Source organism: Petromyzon marinus, chromosome 58 (assembly GCF_048934315.1).
Source record: "Petromyzon marinus isolate PM22_M1 ecotype Great Lakes invasive population chromosome 58, UKy_Petmar_22M1.pri1.0, whole genome shotgun sequence".
NCBI lineage: Eukaryota > Metazoa > Chordata > Hyperoartia > Petromyzontiformes > Petromyzontidae > Petromyzon > Petromyzon marinus.
In genome coordinates, this window is record NC_133724.1 from 7,560,273 (window position 1) to 7,572,949 (window position 12,677).

Sequence of the window (12,677 nt, forward strand, 5' to 3'; positions counted from 1 at the left end):
GCGGCTCAATCGGCTGCCCCATTTCTGGAAGTCTGGTCGCGGAGACGTCCACGTGTAAGGGATTTGGCCGCGAGTAACGCGAGTTGAGCAAACCCATCACGCAGCTCGTCGGCGAGAAATAGGAGTTGAGGGCGATGTTTTTGGAGCGATACTTCGACCACACCTTTGTAATCCATCGCCACAGTGTGACCTCAGTGAGAGTACGAGAGAAGAGCCGCGTGCGTGTGTGTGTGTGTCTTAGGGTCGCCCACATTCCTCTAATGTGCCCAATAACGATGCAAGTAAAACGATCAGATTAGCCAAAGACGTGAGGCTGTGAAGCACGTTGACGACACAATGTAACACAAGTATTTTTTGTTCCTGGGCAGTAAGTGTTATTTCGTAATTGGTTATGCCTCAAAAGTATATCAAATGGATATGATTCCCCACAAACTTTGCTTTTGTGACCAGGACAGTGATATTTTGAAATGTACCGAATTTCCATGAGAAAACGGGCGAATTTGTGTCTTTTCGTTCACATAAAGTCAGAAAAAAAATGAATCAAAATTAACACGTATTTATACTAAAGTAATACAAAAAATGACGACAGAGATTTAGAAGTGAGTCGTTTTTCCAGATTGTTCCTCCCCACAGAGAACTCGGTCCGCTGTGGCCAGTCCTGCCTGTGGTAAGTGCGCCTTGGTGTCTAAATCTTTTGCAGTGATTTTTGTATTACTTTTGTACAAATACATGTACATTTTTAATCATATGTTGTTTTTTTCTGACTTTACGTGAACGAAAAGACACAAATTCGCCCGTTTTCTCATGGAAAATAGATACATTTCAAAATATCGCTGTCCTGGTCACAAAAGCAAAGTTTGTGGGGAATAATATCCATTTTATATACTTTTGAGGCATAAGCAATTAGTAAATAACACTTACTACTCAGGAACCAAAAAAAATGTTACACAGTGCTATTGTACATTATGTACATGTGTATTTGTGAGGCATGCAGTGAATTCTAGATTACAATTCTCTACAACATGCATTGTGTGCTACAGGCTGATCAATTAAGAATACGGGAGACCGGGTTTCGGGATCAGTGTCTTGAGACTCAGCTCCAGGAGACTGGGTTTCCAGTGATATATGGAGATAAAATAGTTTAATTTTTATGCAAAAACACTAAACTTCCCTGAACAGTAATTGACAATCCAGTATTTAAATGCATGCTTAAGTGAAGACAAAATAGAACCATGAGACCCGGTCTCCTGTAGCCGAGTCTCAAGACCCTGAGACCCGGTTTCCTGGAGCCGAGTGTCAATACTCTGAGACCCGGACTCCTGGAGCAGAGTCTCAAGACGCTGAGACCCGGTCTCTTGGAGCAGAGTCTCAAGACCCTGAGACTCGGTCTCCTGGGGCCAAGTCTCAAGACTCTGCTCCAGGAGACCGGATCTCAGGGTCTCAATACTCTGAGACCCGGTCTCCTGGAGCCGAGTCTCAGAGTCTCAAGACTCTGAGACCCGGTCTCCTGGAGCCGAGTCTCAAGAACCTGAGACCCGGTCTCCTTGAAGTGAGAACTTTAAAATGCTTTTTGATACTTAAATAACATTCAACGTCCTATTCCATTCCTGGGACATGCATTGCCCTGTATATCAGTAAACACCGCAGTCAAGTGTAGACTTGGACGAAGCTTTGTGACCTTCACTCGGTCAGGATTTTCTATTGTATTTCAGATTCGAGTTCCGACGAAACGAACAGCTGCCAGTGAGCCACGGCGTTCGTTTACAACTTAGCTATCGGGGGTGGCTCAGACAATTCACAATGGCCATATCAGAGCCACCGAGCCAGCCAGCACCACCGGGACTTTGCAATCCAGTATATTCACCCGCGCATGATTGAGCCGGGTCCTCGTGTGTCGTGGGTTTGACGTATCAAGCCCGCATGCCGTCGACCGGTCAATAACGCAACCCATCGGCGTAGTCTGATTCGGCTTCTCACTCGATTCGTCCAAGCCCCTGGCTCCGCGGGCTGAAATGCATCGGGCGACGCGCGGTGAAACGCTCTCCTCTTCACGCTCTCCTCTTCACGCCCTCCTCTTCACGCTCCCCTCTTCGCGCTCTCCCCTTCACGCCCTCCTCTTCACGCCCTCCTCTTCGCGCTCTCCTCTTCACGCTCTTTACGCAGCACGGTGGAGCGCCATCGGGTGCGGACGACAGAGGGCCTGTTGAAGGAGACTCCTGTCGACGTGGGCCGGGGGGGGGGGTCTGTGGTGTCGTCTTTCACGCCAGTTCCCCGACGTGATGACGTAAGACTCCGCGCCTCATGGCCTGATCCCCCCCCCCCACCCTGCCATTAGAGTCAGACTGGAAAGTATTTGGTCTAAAATACAGGGTGATCCGTTTATAGATACACCACTGAAATAAATATTGAGAAATTACACGATAGGACAACATTTTATTTCGGAGCCTCTACGCGTGTCTTCCGCGTGTCTCTCTTCCAAGACGTCTGGACAAAGCGTGGAAGAGTAGGCCGAAAACGCCTCCTAAAGGCGCTCCCTGCAGAGCTCCCTCCAGTGGAGGTCCTTTCGGCAGTGGCATGAGCAAGCAATTGCAGGGCTGCGCCCTTGCCAAAGCGCTTCCCTCCAATCTCAACATGCCGACGAATTATTTTAACGCTCTCCCCCCCCCCCCCGTCGCTTTTCGCAAAGGAGAGGCAAGAGGGCAATTTTTAATCGGTGGGGTATCTATGACTGGATTACCCTGTAATTAGAACGATTTGTGGGGTAATTCTTTTTTTTAAAGTTACATATCCAAAAAAATCAAAGCGCTCAAAGGAGCTTGCGGCAAACACTCATCTCTATTGGCGACCCTGAACCAGTGGCGTAAATTCCCCAGTCCCATGACAGGGGCCAGTTTCTCCAGAGGACCACCTCTGTTGACTTTCCACAAGTCGCCACGATGGTGGGAGAGGCGATGGTGATGGTGAGGATGGTGATATTGATGGGTGACCCCCTGACGAAGACTTGAACTCGCCGTACCGTGATTGTGATTCAAGCAGGCTCAGTGAGGATGCAACCCCTCACCCGCCCTAGTGAGTGTTGCCATGTGCACGGTGTAGGGAGGTGGCTTGGGGTCCGGTTAAAAGCAACCAAATGTTCTGGTATGGTCAGGGCAGTTCTCCGTGGGTTCATAATGGCACCCACCATGATCAGGGACTCGTGATACAGGCAGAGCTACCTGGGTAGACGGTGGAGCTGAGTAGTCTGTGGAGCTACCTGAGTAGTGGGCGGAGCTACCTGAGTAGTGGGAGGAGCTACCTGAGCAGTGGGCGGAGATACCTGAGCAGTGGGCGGAGATACCTGAGCAGTGGGCGGAGCTACCTGAGCAGTGTGCGGGACTACTTGAGTAGTGGACGGAGCTTCCTGAGCAGTGGGCGGGACTACTTGAGTAATGGGAGGAGCTCCCGAACAGTGGGCGGAGCTACCTGAGCAGTGGGCGGGACTACTTGAGTAGTGGGAGGAGCTACCCGTGCAGTGGGCGGAGCTACCTGAGCAGTGGGCGGGACTACTTGAGCAGCGGACGGAGCTACCGGGGCAGTGGGTGGAGCTCACTGGGTAGTGGGCGGAGGCTAGTTGTTGAGTGGGTGTGGTTACGGAAAAGAGGGCGTGGCTGACAGAGAAAGCTAAGCCTGTTCAAGAACTCGTGGCCCTGGTTGAGCCTCCCAGCCATTTGGTAGCTATGGGTCTGCTAATTATCAGGGTTTTTGCTGATGGGGAAGATTCTTTCACTTGGAGTTAACATTCATTCTTCGTGGCTGAAATGGAAAAAAAACCGAAAGTTTAAAATTAGCAACACGTGCGATAAACTCACAATAACAATTCACTGGTGAAGCCACTGCCGGATGAGGGGCTCCCCCACGCTGTCACGGTCAAAGTCGAACCGTGGCCGGTTCAGGCATCACCCGCCACCGATGTTGGCCGTGCGCGGGAATTAAACTTCGGTTTGCCCGGTTCGTAGCGCAGGGCGCTGAACACTGCGCCCGCCACTCAACGCCCAGGCCCAGGTAACTTCATATGATGCAATTATTGACAGACCTTTACTCTTATGAGACCACCTTTGCCAGTAGCAAGATATATAGTAATAGGTTTTTACCCTTTTTTGTGCGCCTTTTGGCGTCATCTGGTCCAACACCACGTGAGACTGGGCTCTAAGAAAAGCTGTCTCGGGTGTGGACCAATCAATTTCAAGGACAGTGCCAATACATTATCAGTGCTGTCTCTTTTTGTATTGCATTTTTTTACCGCAAGTGTTGTCGTCAATGCAAGGCATGATCCCTTGTATAAAGGTGTCAGTTTTGTTGCCAGTTAAAAGGGTAAAAACCAACTACTACTAGACCTTTACTAATCCACTGCTGGATGAAGGCCTACCATACAATGCGTTGGTCACAGGTGGCGTTTGACGAAGCTGGGAAACCAAACGTGGCACGCGCGACTCGTTCATGCATCACTCGCCACGAAAAGTTAGCGGCACATATAAAGACAAAGATCCCCCGTACAGCCTTAAGAGACCGTCGGGGCAAGTGCTGTTAGCGAGCAGCACCTATGAAGGCCGGCACGACTCACGAGTGGGTGGGTAGCTATCACCACGCCCGGCCGCCTTTGTCTCCCAAGTGGCGATGTTTACTACGCACTGCACCGGGTACTCATTCGAGGCTGAGTAGACCTAGGGGAGGCCCAGGGCCGGTTCAGATAATCGTCACCGGTGTTGGCCGTGAGCGGGAATCGAACTCGGGTCGACGAGGTTCGTAGCACAGCAGCGTAGCGCTAACAGCCACATATTGTAAACACAGACTCACAGTAAACATTGGCATACACGCACACGCGGGCAATGCACAAAGGAAATGACCATGGCTGGAGTTTAACATTTCACACATTCACAGTCTCGTGGCAGTGCGTTCAGAGGTTTACGGTTGAAGCCCTTGGCCACCCTGGTTAATACTGCGGCATGTACATCGCCGTCTGCTACACAGTGGATTTCAGAGATCCCCTGACGTCGTTTGAAAGAACGAGTCCACAATTGTGTGCCCGTCACGGTCTAAATTTGCCGTAATTGGATAATCGACCCACGTTAATCCTTAATGTTGGATTACTCGTAGCAACATCGCCTCCCCCCACCCCTTGCACGGGAGGGACCATGGTCTGAATCAACCCCTGGCTAGGACTTGAGAGCCGCTGGCTCCACCGTTGAGTCGACTGCCATTATTATTACAGGACGCAATAATAACAAATGATCATTACAAGTTGGTGCGTTGCTCGCTGCTATCCGTCTGTGGAGTTCAATTGGGGAGTGAAAAATATATAGGGGACAGCACACCACGCCATGCCACGCGAAGCCTCGGACACAAATCGACACAGAGCCACGGACACAAAGGGACACAAAGCAATGGACATAAATGGAACAAACGCAAAGACACGAACGACAAAAAACACAAATCCACGCGCGCACTGCAACACAAAGCCACAAATTCAAACACAAAGCCACAAACGACAAAGCGACATAAAGCCACAGCAACAACAATGAAACAACGCAGCACAATGCCACATAAACAAAGCCACACAAAGCAATCACAGGGCAACACGAAGACCCCACCCCACCTGTCCTTGCCGTGTCCGTCCTCAGCCACCGTGTGCTCTCCGTCTGCCTCTGCCACGTGCACGCTGTTCTTCAGCTCGCCTGCTCGCAGCACGACGGAGGCACAAATGGCTCACAGTTGCCGCGTCGATTCATCACAATCTCCCACGTCGGAGGGACTCTCAAGCTGGAACCGCCGAGATCATGGGTTCAAGGTTCTAGCCCTGGGTCTAGGTGCTTCTCTCTCTCGAGGGGGGTTCATGATGGCTAATCATTCAAGGGACCGTGAGCCGGCGCTGCTGAGATCCTACGTTCACAGTTCAAACTCTGGGTCTGGGAGTCACTCTTGATCTCAGGGGGTTCATAATTGCTAAGTCAGAGAAGCTGAGCCAGCAATACTGAGATCCTGGGATCGATGTTCGAGGTCTGGGGTCTGGGTTTCACTTGTTTTTAAGGGGGGTGGGGAGACGGGGGGGGGTTTATAATGCCCATGTCAGAGTGAGCGTACACCTGCCCGTCTGGCATGACATTTTTTGTTTTAAAGGACGCATGCTGACGAAACGCCCGCACTAAGTTCATCAATCTTTGCCGCTCGCCGGCGGTAACGCGAGGAGCGGCTGCAAAGCGGCGGTCGCAGCAAAATTTCGTCGGGAATGTTCGTGGCCCGGAGTGAGCGTGTGGCGGGAGCGACGGTGTGGGTTACACGGATGAAATGTGTTTTGGTGGACGGCAGCCAATACGATCGCGGCGGGAGCACTCGCACACGCAGACACATTCGTCAGACACGGTCGTGCACTTTGCAGTGTGCGCGATAAGCAAAAACACAGGTACATTCGCCGTCATCGTCTACGGTCGATCCAACGATGGACGAAGGCGAACCCTCCCTCTCCGCCCCCCCCTCCCCCGAGTCGTCCGCCACTTCTCGCTGTCCTGCATTGCAACAATTCACCCGGCACCTGCACGCACAATCGTCACCCCAAATCTGCGGTCGGCGTCCATTCAGTGGTCGCGATGGCTAGGCCAAACAACATTTGACCAAGTGCGGAATGAAGGAGGGCCCAAACGGCCGTACCGTGACCTATTATATACAGGGGGTGCTTCAAAAAATGTTGAACACTTATATGGGACTATCGTTTTTAATGGAAAAAGGATGGGTAATACGCTGTAACATGATAACAAATGTATTTTAATAGCTTCTAACAGTCTAAGAGTCTCCCACTTGTTCGCCATCGTGGTCAATGCGTGGTCTGGAATCTTCTCCAGGTGGTCTCTAGAGCCTGGAGATAGCCAGCACGTTCTCTCGTGGTATTATTGCAAATTCTCAGAAGTGTCAAAAAAACTTTTTTTTAAGCACCCTGTGTCTATCTTTTGTCCCGTCGAAGGCCATACGGTGGTACTGATGGATGCGTCGGGAGTTTTGTTGTTGTGTTTTGTCTTCCTCGCTGATCTTTTAGTCGCACTGCAGGAACGAGTCCCTGCATCAAGGCACCGCTCTGTGACAGGCCTTCACCTCGTTTGACATCTGACGAGTGCCCGGGCAACGTGCAACGCTGGGCCAACGTTGACACGCGGTTGGTCCAATGTTGGCGCAACGTCGGCATAACGAACCTCCGAGCGAAGGCTGCGGTAAGCCTCCTCATTCTCTGACGTCGGGTGCTGTAGCTGATGACAGTGGGCCTGTCGCTTTTCTTAGCCAGCTTGAACACCTCTGTCAGCCAGGGTCTCTGGGGAGGTCTGGACCGTGTACTCAAAGCAGCCATTGCAGCTGCATGAGCCACAGTCCTAAACCTCGCTCATTTCCCCTCGACATCAGGAGGAGTGGGGGACGATGCCAACCCCAGCCGCAAGTGATGATGAAATTCTCGCTTGCAAATTTAATCAGCTAGCTGAGACCATGCCACTAAGGGTTTGAATGGAGTCCTGGGTGAACACCCACCACCGGAGTGGAAGAATGGCGGGCGCATCTTACAGATGACAAGTCGATGGTCAGTGGGCAGATCAGCTCCACGGTAGGTCCTGGTGTCAAGGACATGAGCCCGCATCCGCTGTTCCGTCACTATGCAGTCCAGGAGATGTTCTTGCTTGGACCCGACATGCATCCATGATGTGGTGTGGATGCGCCGATGCCGGAACAGCGTGCTGGTAATTACGAACCCATGGGCTGCACAAAAATCTAGCAGCCTCCTGCTGTATTTATTGAGCTGATCTGGCCCATGCCTTCCAATCACTCCAGACCAGGTGCCAGGATCATGACCAACTCGGGCATTGAAGTCACCCAACAAGATGACTCTATTCCGAGGGGCCACTTTAGCTAGCACCTGTGACAGGAGGTCAGAGAAGGCATCTGACTCATCGGCCTTGCCTGCATCCCTGCACGGATGTTCGTCTTCAGTGGGTGCATAAGTAACCACGACCACCACTCCTCACGTCTGGTTGATGGGAAGGCGAGCCCAAAGTAGCCTGGGGCTTACAACTTCCCATGCCTCGCTGCCACGCTCCCACACCCTGTTGTTTGTTAGTCTCCTGCCCCGAGTAGAGGACTGTCCACCCCTCATGGTGGCAGAAACCAGAGCCGGTCCACCGGACCTCCTAAATATCACAGAGATCCAGGCGGTACCGGTCCAGCTCCCGACAGAGGAGTGGCAGCCTCTCCTCCACAGTGAGCGTTCAAACATTCCACGTGGCCACACGAAGTGGTTTTTTGTTGTTTCTGGAGGAGCCCCGAGGGTAAGGATTCAGTCTCCCGGCTCCGCCAAAATGGGTTTGGCCAGGAGATGTCAGACGCCTTTCCCCCGGGGGCCTTCGGCATAAACTTACTTATCAAATTTTGTCGTAGTGGTTTAGTCGTAATTCAATGAAGGTGTAGGGGTTACCAGCCCCCTTGCACCCGTCCAGAGCCCCCATTTGGCCGCTGTGGTGGTTACAAACGCCATGAGGGGAAAGGCCAATTGGAATTGGCCCTCCCCCCACAGCACTGCCCATGACAGCGTTGCCCATCCGGCACCACGAGGAGGTAGGGGGTAGGGAGGTTGTTTTGCCGGACACACACAGACACACACACGCATTATAGGCACATATATGGTGGCGCACACAGCTGTGATCCAGCACTGTGAAGGCAGTGGGGGTGGGTGGATGGCACAAAAATGCTACAAAACTCCCTTCGAGGTGGTGTCACACTCTGCTTTGCCAGAAGGCGGTACGGCAAAGTGCAGACCGATGTCATCCGTCCTTTCCGTATGGGAAAGTTGCCCACTCACGTGCCTGGGGGTTTTCTCCGGGTGCTCCGGTTCCCTCCCACGTCTATAAAACACGAATTTATTGCCTGGAAACATCTTCATATGTAGAGCTCGGGCAGTTGTTGGCAGCGCTGGATCATTGCCCAGCATGCCACCTTCCAGCTCAGTTGTGAGAGGTCCAATATGAAGTCAACATTCCTCTTCTTATTATAATAATAATAATTATAATATGATAGGCACATTTACATAGACGCACACACAAGAGAGTAATGCGTTATTTGAAAATGTAACATTTTCTGGCCCTTTGCAGGAAATACTCTCTTTTGGCAGGTTCGCACCTGAGCGATCGGTTGCGTGCAACCCACGTTGTGTATCAGTTGCACGCAACCCAAGTTGCACATTGGTTGCATGCATCCTAGGTTGTGTATTCAGATGCGTGCAACCAAGTTGCATGTCAGTTGCACAAAACGAAGTTGCACATCAGTTGCATGCAAACCCAAGTTGTGCGTCAGTTGCACGCGAGCAAGTTGATTAAGTGAAGATAATGGACTCAGTCAAATGGACTGAGCCATCAGCCGTTTGTTGACTTTGAATTTGCATTCATAATATTGATATTGATGCCCTCCAGGAGTTCGTCAGTGTGCTGATCATCTAGCGGAAGATTAAGGAGCTTTCGAATTGTGCGAAAAACCATTTAGCTCTGCCACACGGGACGGGGTGAATTCCATTTCTTGGTGACTAAATAGGATTGTGAATGTCTATCGAGAGACAGACAGCAAAATGGTATGCTGATGTTTCCACATGCGAATAATGGTGGGCAACGGTATGTGCAATTCCGACGAAGCAAGCCTGGCCCTGCTGATGAGACGTTGAACGTCGAAACCAGTCTACAGCTTGCTTGCATTAATCCAATGCTGCTGCAAAAAAAACCAAAACAATTACGATCATAAGGCCGTGTGGCTGATGGGATGTGTAAAAAAAAAACCTCAAATGTTATATGTGGAGAGACAGATGTATGACAGTATTGCCCGTCATGTGACGGTCAAACTGGCGTTCGATTCTCGGGGCTGGAATTGATCCGAATTGAGTGCAGAACCCAAATGTTATTGTCGTCGTTTGAGAAGCCCGTTTAATCGAAGTAGGTTTATGTCTATGGGTCTCTAAGTAAGTCTATGGCTCTCTATGCAAGTCCAAGTATGTCTCGGCCAGTCTTTGGGTCTCTGTTTTAGTCTATGGGACTCGACGTTAGTCTGTGGGTCTCTCTCAGTGGTGTAGTTTCCGGAGCCTGGGCAGTTGCACCGCCTACACACTTGAAAATCTTAGTCCGATGCCACTTCTACAGGTGGTGTAGCAGTGGAGAGATCACGGGGAACCAAACAACAGTGCACACACACACACACAAAGATGACCACATGAATGCTGACTCAAAGGCAGATGCCTAAATCGAGCGCTCAAGCCCAAGATCTCAGTTGTGCTGGCTCAGCGTCTGTCACGGCCACTATGAACCCCCTGAGAGAAAGAGAGACACCCAGACCCAGGTCTTCAACCCAGCCTCTCATCAGTAGCGGCTCAGTGGCTCTGACACGGCCACTATGAACCCCCTGAGAGAAACAGAGAGACCCAGACCCAGGTCTCAAACCCAGACCCCTCAGCATGTCTGACACGGCCACTGTGAACCTCTTGAGAGAGACACCCAGACCCAGGTCTCAAACCCAGCTCCTCAGTGTCTCAGACACGGCCACCGTGAACCTCTTGAGAGAGACACCCAGACCCAGGTCTCAAACCCAGCTCCTCAGCGTCTCTGACATGGCCACTGTGAACCTCTTGAGAGAGACACCCAGACCCAGGTCTCAAACACAGACCCCTCAGCGTCTCTGACACGGCCACTATGAACCTCTCGAGAGAGACACCTAGACCCAGGTCTCAAACCCAGCCACTCAGTGTCTCTGACATGGCCACTATGAACCTCTTGAGAGAGACACCCAGACCCAGGTCCCAAACCCAGACCCCTCAGCGTCTCTGACATAGCCACTATGAACCTTTGTGACTGTGTGTGTGTGGCTGTGTGTGTGGCTGTGTGTGTGTGTGACTGCTCCACGGTAGGTCCTGGTGTCAAGGACATGGGTTCGCATCCGCTGGTCCGTCACTATATAGTCCAGCAGATGTTCTTGCTTGGACCCGGCATGCATCCATGATGTTGTGTGGATGCGCCGATGCTGGAACAGCGTGTTGGTAATTACAAGCCCATGGGCTGCACAAAAATCTAGCAGCCTCCTATCGTTGTTATTGAGCTGATCTGGCCCATGCCCTCCAATCACTCCAGACCAGGTGCCAGCATCATAAACAACTCAGGCATTGAAGTCACCCAACAAGATGACTCTATCCCGAGGGGCCACTTTAGCCAGCACCTGTGACAGGAGGTCATAGAAGGCATCTGACTCATCGGCTTTGTCTGCATCCCTCCACGGATGTTCGTCTTCAGTGGGGGCATAAGTAACCACAACCACCACTCCTCGCCTCCGGTTGATGGGAAGGTGAGCCCAAAGTAGCCTTGGGGCTTACAGCTTCCCACACCTCACCGCCACGCTCCCACGCCCCCTTCATTCTTTTGTTCAAAAGAAGAGGCACACCCTGTTGTTTGGCAGTCTTCTGCCCCGAGTAGAGGACTGTCCATCCCTCATGGTGGCAGGAGCCAGAACCGGTCCACCAGACCTCCTGAATGCCACAGAGATCCAGGCGGTACCGGTCCAGCTCCCGACAGAGGAGTGGCAGCCTCTCCTCCGCAGTGAGTGTTCGAACATTCCACGTGGCCTCACGAAGTGGCTTTTCGTTGCTTTTGGAGGAGCCCCGAGGGTAGAGATCCAATCTCCTGGCTCCGCCAATTGGGGTTTGGCCAGGAGACGTCATAGACGTCTGTCCCCCCGGGGCCTCCGGCCCAAGCATATTAGTTACATTTTTAATTCGTGGTTTCGTGGTACATTTTTGAAGGTGGAGGGTTTACCAGCCCCTCGAACCCGTCCAGAGCCCCCGTTGTGCCCCTGTGGTGGACACATATGCCATGAGGGGAGGAGCCAATCAAAATTGGACCTCCCCCCACAGCACTGTCCACGACAGAGTTGCCTGTCCGGCACTGACAGGAGGTAGGGGGTTGTTTTGACCATCGACTAGTCATCTGTAAGATGCGCCTGCCATGCTTCCACTCCAGTGGTGGGTGTACACCCAGGACCCCATTCCAAGCTAAAGTGGCCTGGTCTCAGTTATCTGATGAAAGTTGCAAGCAATAATTTCATCATCGCTTGCGGCTGGGTTTGCATCGTCTCCCACTCCTCCTGATGTCGAGGGGAAATGAGCGAGGTTTAGGACTGTGGCTCATGCAGCTGCAATGGCTGCTTTGAGTACACGGTCCAGACCTCCCCAGAAACCCTGGCTGACAGAGGAGGTGTTCAGGATAGTTGAGAAAAAGCGACAGACCCACTGTAATCGGCTACAGAATCCCACGTCAGAGAATGAGGAGGCTTACCGCAGCCTTTGTTCGGAGGTTTGGAGAGCCGTGAGGCGCTGCAAGGATGGGTGGTGGTCGCGGGTTGCTGAGGAGATGGAGTCTGCCACAGTGGCCCTCGATCAAAAATCTCTATTTAACTCCATCAAAAAAGTAACCTGCAGCGCCACACCTATTACCATCATTAGGGAAAAAACGGTGATCCAATCTCCGACCCCCAGGAACAGGTTTTCAGATTTGCTGAGCATTTCTGTGAGGTCCTGGGGGAGGGGAAATCCCTCAGCCAGGAAAACATCGTGGCACAAATTGGGGATGACCCTGCTGAGGCTGCGG

At 51.9% G+C, this 12,677-nt stretch overlaps 1 protein-coding gene across 1 annotated transcript in view; it reads right to left on the bottom strand.

Annotated features, from left to right (window-relative positions):
- Positions 1-699: 699 nt before the first annotated feature.
- Positions 700-12,677, bottom strand: part of LOC116955116 (uncharacterized) — a 64,275-nt gene continuing 52,297 nt past the window's right edge. The window contains exons 4-5 of the mRNA XM_032976109.2: positions 5,633-5,711; positions 700-3,792 (exon numbers count right to left, since the gene is read on the bottom strand). Coding sequence (XP_032832000.1) covers positions 3,780-3,792; positions 5,633-5,711 — 92 coding nt within the window. The 3' untranslated portion in view covers positions 700-3,779. The remainder of the gene's footprint in view (positions 3,793-5,632; positions 5,712-12,677) is intronic.